The 14,680-nt window shown below is 52.7% G+C and overlaps 1 protein-coding gene across 2 annotated transcripts in view; it reads right to left on the reverse strand.

The window, feature by feature from the left end:
• Positions 1-14,680, reverse strand: part of DLG4 (discs large MAGUK scaffold protein 4) — a 97,517-nt gene that overhangs the window by 66,530 nt on the left and 16,307 nt on the right. For both annotated transcript variants that reach the window (XM_040334213.1, XM_040334212.1), the window contains exons 5-7: positions 6,039-6,175; positions 3,704-3,848; positions 2,498-2,636 (exon numbers count right to left, since the gene is read on the reverse strand). In XM_040334213.1, the coding sequence (XP_040190147.1) occupies positions 2,498-2,636; positions 3,704-3,848; positions 6,039-6,175 (421 nt within the window). The remainder of the gene's footprint in view (positions 1-2,497; positions 2,637-3,703; positions 3,849-6,038; positions 6,176-14,680) is intronic.

Consider the following 14,680-nt stretch of genomic DNA (forward strand, 5'->3'; position numbering starts at 1 on the left):
ACGGTCCCCACATTGCCTGGTTCCCCACCCGGAACCCAACGGTCCCCACATTGCCTGCATCCTCCACCCGGAACCCAACGGTCCCCACATTGCCTGCATCCTCCTCCCGGAACCCAACGGTCCCCACATTGCCTGCATCCTCCACCCGGAACCCAACGGTCCCCACATTGCCTGCTTCCCCACCCGGAACCCAACGGTCCCCACATTGCCTGCATCCTCCTCCCGGAACCCAACGGTCCCCACATTGCCTGCATCCTCCTCCCAGAACCCAACGGTCCCCACATTGCCTGCATCCTCCTCCCGGAACCCAACGGTCCCCACATTGCCTGCATCCTCCTCCCGGAACCCCAATGGTCCCCACATTGCCTGCATCCTCCTCCCGAAACCCAACGGTATCCACATTGCCTGCATCCTCCTCCCGGAACCCAACGGTCCCCACATTGCCTGCATCCTCCTCCCGGAACCCAACGGTCCCCACATTGCCTGCATCCTCCTCCCTAAACCCAACGGTCCCCACATTGCCTGCTTCCTCCTCCCGGAACCCAACGGTCCCCACATTGCCTGCATCCTCCACCCAGAACCCAACGGTCCCCACATTGCCTGCATCCTCCTCCCGGAACCCAACGGTCCCCACATTGCCTGCATCCTCCCCCCGGAACCCAACGGTCCCCACATTGCCTGGTTCCCCACCCGGAACCCAACGGTCCCCACATTGCCTGCATCCTCCTCCCGGAACCCAACGGTCCCCACATTGCCTGCATCCTCCTCCCGGAACCCAACGGTCCCCACATTGCCTGCATCCTCCTCCCGGAACCCATCTGTCCCCACATTGCCTGCATCCTCCTCCCGGAACCCAACGGTCCCCACATTGCCTGCATCCTCCCCCCGGAACCCAACGGTCCCCACATTGCCTGCATCCTCCTCCCGGAACCCAACGGTCCCCACATTGCCTGCATCCTCCACCCGGAACCCAACGGTCCCCACATTGCCTGCATCCTCCTCCCGGAACCCAACGGTCCCCACATTGCCTGCATCCTCCACCCGGAACCCAACGGTCCCCACATTGCCTGGTTCCCCACCCGGAACCCAACGGTCCCCACATTGCCTGCATCCTCCTCCCGGAACCCAACGGTCCCCACATTGCCTGCATCCTCCACCCGGAACCCAACGGTCCCCACATTGCCTGCATCCTCCCCCCGGAACCCAACGGTCCCCACATTGCCTGCATCCTCCTCCCGGAACCCAACGGTCCCCACATTGCCTGCATCCTGCCCCCGGAACCCAACGGTCCCCACATTGCCTGCATCCTCCTCCCGGAACCCAACGGTCCCCACATTGCCTGCATCCTCCACCCGGAACCCAACGGTCCCCACATTGCCTGCATCCTCCTCCCGGAACCCAACGGTCCTCACATTGCCTGCATCCTCCACCCGGAACCCAACGGTCCCCACATTGCCTGCATCCTCCTCCCGGAACCCAACGGTCCCCACATTGCCTGCATCCTCCACCCGGAACCCAACGGTCCCCACATTGCCTGGTTCCCCACCCGGAACCCAACGGTCCCCACATTGCCTGCATCCTCCTCCCGGAACCCAACGGTCCCCACATTGCCTGCATCCTCCTCCCGGAACACAACGGTCCCCACATTGCCTGCATCCTCCACCCGGAACCCAACGGTCCCCACATTGCCTGGTTCCCCACCCGGAACCCAACGGTCCCCACATTGCCTGCATCCTCCCCCCGGAACCCAACGGTCCCCACATTGCCTGCATCCTCCTCCCAGAACCCAACGGTCCCCACATTGCCTGCATCCTCCTCCCGGAACCCAACAGTCCCCACATTGCCTGCATCCTCCTCCCAGAGCCCAACAGTGCCCACATTGCCTGCATCCTCCTCCCGGAACCCCAATGGTCCCCACATTGCCTGCATCCTCCTCCCGGAACCCAACGGTCCCCACATTGCCTGCATCCTCCTCCCGGAACCCAACGGTCCCCACATTGCCTGCATCCTCCTCCCGGAACCCCAACGGTCCCCACATTGCCTGCATCCTCCTCCCGAAACCCAACGGTCCCCACATTGCCTGCATCCTCCCCCCGGAACCCAACGGTCTCCACATTGCCTGCATCCTCCTCCCGGAACCCAACGGTCCCCACATTGCCTGCATCCTCCTCCCGGAACCCAACGGTCCCCACATTGCCTGCATCCTCCTCCCGAAACCCAACGGTCCCCACATTGCCTGCATCCTCCCCCCGGAACCCAACGGTCTCCACATTGCCTGCATCCTCCTCCCGAAACCCAACGGTCCCCACATTGCCTGCATCCTCCACCCGGAACCCAACGGTCCCCACATTGCCTGCATCCTCCACCCGGAACCCAACGGTCCCCACATTGCCTGCATCCTCCTCCCGGAACCTCTGACCTTTCTTCTATCCAATATAATATTCTACACCAAACACTGACCATGTCCACCGTTCTTTCACCCCCCCGCCCCTCTTACCGTGGCACCTCCTCCTCTCCCATCAGCTCTTTGGGGATTGGTGAGTATCTTCGAGGAGACGTCGGTGTCATGACCGGTGCATACTCAGGGCCCAGGTAACTCGGGTGACACAAATCACCGTCCAGCTGCTGAGAGTAGGCTGCAAATAGAAAGAGACCAGGATGAAGAAGAGAGAAAAGGAAAGCGGGGAGAAGGAGAGCGAGAATTAGCCGAAGGGGGGGGGGGGGGGGAGAGAGGGGGAGAGAGAGAGAATTAGCTGGAGGGGGGGGGAGAGAGAGAGAGGGAGAGAGGGGGAGAGGGGGAGAGAGAGAGAATTAGCTGGGGGGGGGGAGATGGGGGAGAGGGAGAGGGAGAGGGGGAGAGGGGGAGAGAGAGAGAATTAGCTGGGGGGGGGAGAGGGAGAGAGAGAATTAGCCGAAGGGGGGGGGGGGAGAGGGAGAGAGAATCTGAGACAGAGCTAAAGAAGGAACCACAGACAGTGACATACAGGTGAGATGAAGATATCGGAGGAAACACAGACATTGACATACAGGTGAGATGAAGGTAGAGGAGGAACCACAGACAGTGACATACAGGTGAGATGAAGGTGTCGGAGGAAACACAGACAGTGACATACAGGTGAGATGGAGGAGGAAACACAGACAGTGACATACAGGTGAGATGAAGGTGTCGGAGGAAACACAGACAGTGACATACAGGTGAGATGGAGGAGGAAACACAGACAGTGACATACAGGTGAGATGAAGGTGTCGGAGGAACCACAGGCAGTGACGTACAGGTGAGATGAAGGTGGAGGAGGAACCACAGACAGTGACATACAGGTGAGATGAAGGTGGAGGAGGAAACACAGACAGTGACATACAGGTGAGATGAAGGTGTCGGAGGAACCACAGGCAGTGACATACAGGTGAGATGAAGGTGTCGGAGGAAACACAGACAGTGCCATACAGGTGAGATGAAGGTAGAGGAGGAAACACAGACAGTGACATACATGTGAGATGAAGGTAGAGGAGGAAACACAGACAGTGACATACAGGTGAGATGAAGGTAGAGGAGGAAACACAGACAGTGACATACAGGTGAGATGAAGGTAGAGGAGGAAACACAGACAGTGACATACAGGTGAGATGAAGGTGTCGGAGGAACCACAGACAGTGACATACAGGTGAGATGAAGGTGTCGGAGGAACCACAGACAGTGACGTACAAGTTGTGATATCTGGGGGAGCGTAAGAATCATTCAGGTAGACGTTGGTGGGTTTGGCCACTTTCAGGTAGACGATATCTGATGTGTTCTTTAGAGCCGCCACTGCATCCTCGTGCATCACATCCTCCAAACTGACGTGATTCACCTACAAGGCAACAAAGGGTTAAAAGAAAACGCCAACATAAAGTCATCACAGACCTACAAAACCCCACAGAGACCTGCCATATAAAACACATATTATATCTTTATATAATGAAAAAATGGAATACGGCGCCAAAAAATGTATGGAGTATTACTAGTGTTAAAAGTCGCCTCTAGGTATGCTGTCGAGGTATCACACAGGTGAGAAGGTGACATAGGTGACATACAGGTGAGAAGGTGACACACAGGTGAGAAGGTAACACAGGTGAGACAGTGACACACAGGTGAGACGGTGACACATGTGACATACAGGTGAGAAGGTGACACACAGGTGAGAAGGTAACACAGGTGGCACACAGGTGAGAAGGTAACACACAGGTGAGAAGGTAACACAGGTGAGATACAGGTGAGAAGGTGACACAGGTGAGAAGGTAACACAGGTGAGAAGGTAACATACAGGTGAGGTGACACACAGGTGAGAATGTGATATACAGGTGAGAAGGTGATATACAGGTGAGAAGGTGACACACAGGTGAGAAGGTGACACAGGTGAGATACAGGTGAGAAGGTGACACAGGTGAGAAGGTAACACACAGGTGAGAAGGTAACACAGGTGACACAGGTGAGATACAGGTGAGAAGGCGACACAGGTGAGAAGGTAACACACAGGTGAGGTGACACAGTTGACACACAGATGAGAATGTGACACAGGTGATACACAGGTAAGAAGGTGATATACAGGTAAGAAGGTGACATACAGGTGAGAAGGTGACACACAGGTGAGAAGGTGACACACAGGTGAGAAGGTAACACAGGTAACACACAGGTGAGAAGGTAACACAGGTGACACACAGGTGAGAAGGTAACACAAGTGACACACAGGTGAGAAGGTAACACACAGGTGAGGTGACACAGTTGACACACAGATGAGAATGTGACACAGGTGATACACAGGTAAGAAGGTGATATACAGGTAAGAAGGTGACATACAGGTGAGAAGGTGACATACAGGTGAGAAGGTGACACACAGGTGAGAAGGTGACACACAGGTGAGAAGGTAACACAGGTGACACACAGGTGAGAAGGTAACACAGGTGAGAAGGTAACACAAGTGACACACAGGTGAGAAGGTAACACACAGGTGAGAAGGTAACACAGGTGAGATACAGGTGAGAAGGTGACACAGGTGAGAAGGTAACACAGGTGAGAAGGTAACATACAGGTGAGGTGACACACAGGTGAGAATGTGATATACAGGTAAGAAGGTGATATACAGGTGAGAAGGTGACACACAGGTGAGAAGGTAACACAGGTGACACACAGGTGAGAAGGTGACACAAAGGTGAGAAGGTAACACAGGTGACACACAGGTGAGAAGGTAACACAGGTGACACACAGGTGAGAAGGTAACACAGGTGACACAGGTGAGATACAGGTGAGAAGGTAACATACAGGGGAGGTGACACAGGTGAGAAGGTGACACACAGGTGAAATACAGGTGAGAAGGTGACACAGGTGAAATACAGGTGAGAAGGTGACACAGGTGAAATACAGGTGAGAAGGTAACACAGGTGACACAGGTGAGATACAGGTGAGAAGGTGACACACAGGTGAGAAGGTGACACAGGTGAAATACAGGTGAGAAGGTGACACACAGGTGAGAAGGTGACACACAGGTGAGAAGGTGACACACAGGTGAGAAGGTAACACAGGTGACACAGGTGAGATACAGGTGAGAAGGTGACACACAGGTGAGAAGGTGACACACTGGTGAGAAGGTGACACAGGTGAGAAGGTGACACACAGGTGAGAAGGTGACACACAGGTGAGAAGGTGACACAGGTGACGGAGGGAAGATTTGTCCGGCTCTCCCTCGCTATGCTGTATAAGAAGTCAGGGAGACGAGCGATGAAACATACTGAGACCTCATTGGTGTAAAGCTCACACCTGGCTGGGAGATGATCGATGGGAACCGCCCTCTGAGGACCATATCTGGCTCAGATTTCTATCCCCACCCAGTCATAAAAGGTAACTCCACCCACAATGAGTGGATAGAATGAGGACGGGCCCCCCCAGGCTCCTCCTTGAATTACATGTATTCCCGGGAATTTTCTTCGGACCCTCCAGGACGGATCTCACATTCGATGATCGTATCCAACATGGAGGAATAACGGAGGAAAAATGGCGAACTCACCGCCAGGATTTTGTCTCCAATCTGAAGCCGGCAATCCTTGTGTGCTGCTCCGCCCTCAATAATCTTCGTCACGTATATACTATTATCTCCAGGAATGTGCTGGTTCCCAACACCGCCGGCAATGCTGAAGCCGAGACCTGAGCAGAGAGGACACTATGACATCACAGACAGAGGACACTATGACATCACAGACTGTCATACACATAACCACTTCCAGACCTTAGGTGTTTTTCAGATTCGGTGTTTGCAAGACTAAAACAGTTTTTTCTGCTAGACAATTACTTAAAACCCCCAAACATTATATATATATATATTTTTTTTTAACACCATAGAGAATAAAATGGCGGTCATTCCAATACTTTTTGTCACGCCGTATTTGCGCAGCGGTATTACAAGCGCACTTTTTTTGGAAAAAATTCACTTTTTTTAATTAAAAAATAAGACAACAATAAATTTGGCCCAATTTTTTTATATATTTTGAAAGATAATGTTACGCCGAGTAAAATGATACCCAACATGTCACGCTTAAAAATTGCGCCCGCTCGTGGCATGGCGTCAAACTTTTACCCTTAAAAATCTCGATAGGCGATGTTTAAAACATTCTAGAGATTGCATTTTTTGAGTTACAGAGTAGCTCTAGGGCTAGAATTATTGCTCTCACTCTAACGATCGCGGCGATACCTCACTTGTGTGATTTGAACACCGTTTTCATATGCGGGCGCTACTCGCGTATGCGCTCGCTTCTGCGCGCGAGCTCGTCGGGACGGGGCACTTTAAAAAAATTTTTTTTTTGTTTTCTTATTTATTTTTATTTATTACACTGAAAAAAAAAAAATTATAATTTGATCACTTTTATTCCTATTACTGTGAATGTAAACATCCCTTGTAATAGAAAAAAGCATGACAGGTCCTCTTAAATATGAGATCTGGGGTCAAAAAGACCAAACATCTCATATTTGGGCTTAAATGCAAAAAATAAAAAAAAATAAAAAAATGTCATTTTTTCAAATGACCAAAAAAAAAATTGTCTCTTTAAGACGCTGGGCGGGACTGACGTTTTGACGTCACTTCCGCCCAGCAGAGCTATGGGGACGGGCGGGGGAGATTTCTCCTTCACTCGCAACCCCAGTCAGCTGCCGAACGGTCCCGATCTCCTCCGCCGCTACCGACGGCTCCGGTAAGCGGCGGAGGGCGCGGGAGAGCGGCGGGAGGGCCCTCTCCCGCCACCGATAACGGCGATCTCGCGGTGAATCCGCCGCGGAGACCGCCATTATCGTGTACCAGACCGCGCACACTAAAGATCGATACCTCGGTTGTGACAGCAGCTGCTGCCGTTACCGAGATATCAATCTATAAAAAATGGACGTACATCGTCGTGCGCGGGTCTGGAAGTGGATAATCATTTCAGGGTGGAGGGAAGAAACACAGCAGGACCTGGCGGCACTCATGGGGGTCCCTCACCCCCCCCCCCACATTATTGTCTGCCTATTCTCATGTTGTACAAATGGTATATATTAGTCTGCCTATTCCCATTGCACCCTGTCATGTTTTAGTAATAGTTGGTGTCAGGGGCCCCAAGAAGCAGAGGGGGGGGGCACTAGGTATTTTTGGAACCCTGATATATCAACAACGATCGCGACATTTGAACATCCCCCTTCCCCATGATCTGCCTGATTTGCATAGATAAGCACAGAGAGGTCATTGGGTCTAAAACAAGACATGTAATTAATAACGGAAACGTTTTTATTTTAAATTTCCATTGTTGGGGATCGGGAAGATCCGGGGAATATAGTTCTCTCCTGTTTTCTTCCTTCTCTGGTCCCCCCGTGAATGAAGGGTTAAGACCCCAGAACAGCGCAAAGTGGAAGGAGAACGGAAAATTGGATTCAAATACTTAGGCCCCATACACACGAGAGGATTTATCCGCGGATTTCCATGCGATGGAGTGTACTCACCATCGAATCGAAATCCGCGCCGAAATCCTCTGGCGATGACGTGTCGCGCCGTCGCCGCGATGATGACGCGGCGACGTGCGCGACGCAGTCATATAAGGAATTCCACGCATGCGTCGAATCATTACGACGCATGCGGGGGATCCCCTCGGACGGATCGATCCGTGGGATCTGATTCCAGCGGATAGATTTGTCGGCATGTCAACAAATTTTTATCTGCTGGAATTCGGAAATATCCGCGGATAAAGATCCGCTGGAGCGTACACACCAGGGGATCCACCCGCTGAAAACGATCCGCTGAGATTTTTCAGCGGATGGATCCTCTCGTGTGTATGGGGCCTTACTGTAATTTTCCTTTTGTGACGAGTGTAAGAGGCATGGGCGTCCGCTCCATAGGGCAAGGGGGGTCGTTTGCCCCCCCCCCTGAAATTGCCAGGGAGAGCCAGAAGCAGGGTTGAACTGGCCCTGGGGACGATTTAAGCGGTGACTGCAGCGCTCCCCTTCCCTCTAGTTGTCCCTTATTAAGAGTGCCTGTCCCTCTTCTGGAATCAAATCCATTTTGTCCCTCATTCCAAAAGGTTCCTCTTTTATACCTGAAATACATATACTGTCAATATAGTGTAGTGTTTCAGTCAAGGGAAAGAGGTGCTGTGTAATGTGAAGGGGTCCAGTGATACAGGGTGCTGTGTAATGTAAAGGGGTCCAGAGCTGTGGGGTGCTGTGTAATGTAAAGGGAGCCAGAGCTGTGGGGTGCTGTGTAATGTAAAGGGGGCCAGAGCTGTGGGGTGCTGTGTAATGTAAAGGGAGCCAGAGCTGTGGGGTGCTGTGTAATGTAAAGGGGTCCAGTGATACAGGGTGCTGTGTAATGTAAAGGGGGCCAGAGCTGTGGGGTGCTGTGTAATGTAAAGGGAGCCAGAGCTGTGGGGTGCTGTGTAATGTAAAGGGGGCCAGAGCTGTGGGGTGCTGTGTAATGTAAAGGGAGCCAGAGCTGTGGGGTGCTGTGTAATGTAAAGGGGGCCAGAGCTGTGGGGTGCTGTGTAATGTAAAGGGGGCCAGAGCTGTGGGGTGCTGTGTAATGTAAAGGGAGCCAGAGCTGTGGGGTGCTGTGTAATGTAAAGGGGGCCAGAGCTGTGGGGTGCTGTGTAATGTAAAGGGGGCCAGAGCTGTGGGGTGCTGTGTAATGTAAAGGGGGCCAGAGCTGTGGGGTGCTGTGTAATGTAAAGGGGTCCAGAGGTCCAGTTGTGGAGAGGGGGTACACAGTAGTGACAAAGAGATATTGAAAGATGCAATGGACACAGTGGGGTGTTTTTACATTTTAACATGGGGGGGGGGCGCTTTTAACCCCCGCTAGCGGTCGAAGAAAGGGTAAAATGCGACTGTATCGCCGCTGCCGAAGCGCCCCCCTCTGAAAAATTTCAGCGGATGCCCATGGTAAGAGGGGCTGGTGAACGGAGTGAAACACAACTGCGTTTAGCAAGGATTTCAAGGCGATTCTCTATGCGACAACTCAGTATTGGGCCCCAGGCGTCGCTCCTAGCAACAGGAGTTTGGGGGATCTCTACATCATCTACTAAGCATTACAACATGCGACCAGAGCTTAGCAATTCAAATATATTTGTTATATATTCCAATACACCTGTACATGCGCACGATTCTCAGTAAGGGGCCCCAGGCGTCGCTCCTAGCAACAGGAGTTTGGGGGATCTCTACATCATATCACCTGCAGCATGCAGGCATGTATTAGGTTACTAAGGGAAATGCCATGTGTAACGGCTACCCATCTAGTGAGAGGGTATCAGCCGTTGGAGAAGTCCTTTTCCCTGGCAAGTGGCGATATGCAGGCATGTATTAGGTTACTAAGGGAGACGCCATGAAATAGCATCAACGCTTAGCCAAGAAGCCAATTGTTGAAGAGAACAAAGTTCGAACTATTAGGCCGAGGCCTATAAGACATTTGTACTTTGCCAAGCTCAAAGTATTTGGGAGTTGTAGTAACTGGGTACTTGTATATCAGATGTACTGCAGTAACGTAGTAGCACCTGCGTATACGTGATAAAGTAGCTTAGGTAATTATAGTATCAAACTTGAAGTAATTCCTATTGCGACATTAGTATTGCTTGAGAGAGGCAGTATAGCTCAGTATTAGTGGCATGAGAGAGGCAGTATAGCTCAGGCATGTAGCATGAGAGAGGCAGTATAGCTCAGGCATGTGGCATGAGAGAGGCAGTATAGCTCAGGCATGTAGCATGAGAGAGGAAGTATAGCTCAGGCATGTGGCATGAGAGAGGCAGTATAGCTCAGGCATGTGGCATGAGAGAGGCAGTATAGCTCAGGCATGTGGCATGAGAGAGGCAGTATAGCTCAGTATTAGTTGCATGAGAGAGGCAGTATAGCTCAGGCATGTAGCATGAGAGAGGCAGTATAGCTCAGGCATGTGGCATGAGAGAGGCAGTATAGCTCAGTATTAGTTGCATGAGAGAGGCAGTATAGCTCAGGCATGTAGCATGAGAGAGGCAGTATAGCTCAGGCATGTGGCATGAGAGAGGCAGTATAGCTCAGGCATGTGGCATGAGAGAGGCAGTATAGCTCAGGCATGTGGCATGAGAGAGGCAGTATAGCTCAGGCATGTGGCATGAGAGAGGCAGTATAGCTCAGGCATGTAGCATGAGAGAGGCAGTATAGCTCAGGCATGTAGCATGAGAGAGACAGTATAGCTCAGGCATGTGGCATGAGAGAGGCAGTATAGCTCAGGCATGTAGCATGAGAGAGGCAGTATAGCTCAGGCATGTAGCATGAGAGAGGCAGTATAGCTCAGGCATGTAGCATGAGAGAGGCAGTATAGCTCAGGCATGTAGCATGAGAGAGGCAGTATAGCTCAGTATTAGTGGCATGAGAGAGGCAGTATAGCTCAGGCATGTAGCATGAGAGAGGCAGTATAGCTCAGGCATGTAGCATGAGAGAGGCAGTATAGCTCAGTCATGTGGCATGAGAGAGGCAGTATAGCTCAGGCATGTAGCATGAGAGAGGCAGTATAACTCAGGCATGTGGCATGAGAGAGGCAGTATAGCTCAGTCATGTGGCATGAGAGAGGCAGTATAGCTCAGGCACGTGGCATGAGAGAGGCAGTATAGCTCAGTATTAGTGGCATGAGAGAGGCAGTATAGCTCAGTATTAGTGGCATGAGAGAGGCAGTATAGCTCAGGCATGTGGCATGAGAGAGGCAGTATAGCTCAGGCATGTGGCATGAGAGAGGCAGTATAGCTCAGGCATGTGGCATGAGAGAGGCAGTATAGCTCAGTATTAGTAGCATGAGAGAGGCAGTATAGCTCAGTATTAGTAGCATGAGAGAGGCAGTATAGCTCAGGCATGTAGCATGAGAGAGGCAGTATAGCTCAGGCATGTAGCATGAGAGAGGCAGTATAGCTCAGTATTAGTAGCATGAGAGAGGCAGTATAGCTCAGTATTAGTAGCATGAGAGAGGCAGTATAGCTCAGGCATGTGGCATGAGAGAGGCAGTATAACTCAGGCATGTGGCATGAGAGAGGCAGTATAGCTCAGTCATGTGGCATGAGAGAGGCAGTATAGCTCAGGCACGTGGCATGAGAGAGGCAGTATAGCTCAGGCATGTAGCATGAGAGAGGCAGAATAGCTCAGTATTAGTAGCATGAGAGAGGCAGTATAGCTCAGTCATGTGGCATGAGAGAGGCAGTATAGCTCAGGCATGTGGCATGAGAGAGGCAGTATAGCTCAGGCATGTAGCATGAGAGAGGCAGTATAGCTCAGGCATGTGGCATGAGAGAGGCAGTATAGCTCAGTATTAGTAGCATGAGAGAGGCAGTATAGCTCAGTCATGTGGCATGAGAGAGGCAGTATAACTCAGGCATGTGGCATGAGAGAGGCAGTATAGCTCAGTCATGTGGCATGAGAGAGGCAGTATAGCTCAGGCACGTGGCATGAGAGAGGCAGAATAGCTCAGGCATGTAGCATGAGAGAGGCAGTATAGCTCAGGCATGTGGCATGAGAGAGGCAGTATAGCTCAGGCATGTAGCATGAGAGAGGCAGTATAGCTCAGGCATGTGGCATGAGAGAGGCAGTATAGCTCAGGCATGTAGCATGAGAGAGGCAGTATAGCTCAGGCATGTGGCATGAGAGGCAGTATAGCTCAGGCATGTGGCATGAGAGAGGCAGTATAGCTCAGGCATGTAGCATGAGAGAGGCAGTATAGCTCAGGCATGTAGCATGAGAGAGGCAGTATAGCTCAGGCATGTAGCATGAGAGAGGCAGTATAGCTCAGGCATGTGGCATGAGAGAGGCAGTATAGCTCAGTATTAGTAACATGAGAGAGGCAGTATAGCTCAGGCATGTAGCATGAGAGAGGCAGTATAGCTCAGGCATGTAGCATGAGAGAGGCAGTATAGCTCAGGCATGTGGCATGAGAGAGGCAGTATAGCTCAGGCATGTGGCATGAGAGAGGCAGTATAGCTCAGGCATGTAGCATGAGAGAGGCAGTATAGCTCAGTCATGTGGCATGAGAGAGGCAGTATAACTCAGGCATGTGGCATGAGAGAGGCAGTATAGCTCAGGCATGTAGCATGAGAGAGGCAGTATAGCTCAGGCATGAAGCATGAGAGAGGCAGTATAGCTCAGGCATGAAGCATGAGAGAGGCAGTATAGCTCAGGCATGTGGCATGAGAGAGGCAGTATAGCTCAGTATTAGTTGCTTGAGAGAGGCAGTATAGCTCAGGCATGTAGCATGAGAGAGGCAGTATAGCTCGGGCATGTGGCATGAGAGAGGCAGTATAGCTCAGTATTAGTAGCATGAGAGAGGCAGTATAGCTCAGGCATGTGGCATGAGAGAGGCAGTATAGCTCAGTATTAGTAGCATGAGAGAGGCAGTATAGCTCAGGCATGTGGCATGAGAGAGGCAGTATAGCTCAGTATTAGTAGCATGAGAGAGGCAGTATAGCTCAGGCATGTGGCATGAGAGAGGCAGTATAGCTCAGTATTAGTAGCATGAGAGAGGCAGTATAGCTCAGGCATGTGGCATGAGAGAGGCAGTATAGCTCAGGCATGTGGCATGAGAGAGGCAGTATAGCTCAGGCATGTAGCATGAAGGAGTATCGGCCCTCATGGTGATCCGCTGACCCGGCGGTGAGCAGATCTGTCAGTGAAGGAGTATCGGCCCTCATGGTGATCCGCTGACCCGGCGGTGAGGAAGGAGTATCGGCCCTCATGGTGATCCGCTGACCCGGCGGTGAGCAGATCTGCCGGTGAGGAAGGAGTATCGGCCCTCATGGTGATCCGCTGACCCGGCAGTGAGCAGATCTGTCGGTGAGGAAGGAGTATCGGCCCTCATGGTGATCCGCTGACCCGGCAGTGAGCAGATCTGCCGGTGAGGAAGGAGTATCGGCCCTCATGGTGATCCGCTGACCCGACGGTGAGCAGATCTGCCGGTGAGGAAGGAGTATCGGCCCTCATGGTGATCCGCTGACCCGGCGGTGAGCAGATCTGTCAGTGAAGGAGTATCGGCCCTCATGGTGATCCGCTGACCCGGCGGTGAGCAGATCTGCCGGTGAGGAAGGAGTATCGGCCCTCATGGTGATCCGCTGACCCAGCGGTGAGCAGATCTGTCAGTGAGGAAGGAGTATCGGCCCTCATGGTGATCCGCTGACCCGGCGGTGAGCAGATCTGCCGGTGAGGAAGGAGTATCGGCCCTCATGGTGATCCGATGACCCGGCGGTGAGCAGATCTGTCAGTGAGGAAGGAGTATCGGCCCTCATGGTGATCCGCTGACCCGGCGGTGAGCAGATCTGTCAGTGAGGAAGGAGGATCGGCCCTCATGGTGATCCGCTGACCTGGCGGTGAACAGATCTGCCGGTGAGGAAGGAGTATCGGCCCTCATGGTGATCCACTGACCCGGCGGTGAGCAGATCTGCCGGTGAGGAAGGAGTATCGGCCCTCATGGTGATCCGCTGACCCGGCGGTGAGCAGATCTGTCAGTGAGTAAGGAGTATCGGCCCTCATGGTGATCCGCTGACCCGGCGGTGAACAGATCTGCCGGTGAGGAAGGAGTATCGGCCCTCATGGTGATCCGCTGACCCGGCGGTGAGCAGATCTGTCAGTGAAGGAGTATCGGCCCTCATGGTGATCCACTGACCCGGCGGTGAGCAGATCTGTCGGTGAGGAAGGAGTATCGGCCCTCATGGTGATCCGCTGACCCGGTGGTGAACAGATCTGCCGGTGAGGAAGGAGTATCGGCCCTCATGGTGATCCACTGACCTGGCGGTGAGCAGATCTGTCCGTGAGGAAGGAGTATCGGCCCTCATGGTGATCCGCTGACCCGGCGGTGAGCAGATCTGTCGGTGAGGAAGGAGTATCGGCCCTCATGGTGATCCGCTGACCCGGCGGTAAGCAGATCTGCCGGTGAGGAAGGAGTATCGGCCCTCATGGTGATCCGCTGACCCGGCAGTGAGCAGATCTGTCGGTGAGGAAGGAGTATCGGCCCTCATGGTGATCCGCTGACCCGGCGGTGAGCAGATCTGCCGGTGAGGAAGGAGTATCGGCCCTCATGGTGATCCACTGACCTGGCGGTGAGCAGATCTGTCCGTGAGGAAGGAGTATCGGCCCTCATGGTGATCCGCTGACCCGGCGGTAAGCAGATCTGCCGGTGAGGAAGGAGTATCGGCCCTC

This window comes from Rana temporaria (genome assembly GCF_905171775.1).
Source record: "Rana temporaria chromosome 3 unlocalized genomic scaffold, aRanTem1.1 chr3a, whole genome shotgun sequence".
NCBI classification, from domain to species: domain Eukaryota; kingdom Metazoa; phylum Chordata; class Amphibia; order Anura; family Ranidae; genus Rana; species Rana temporaria.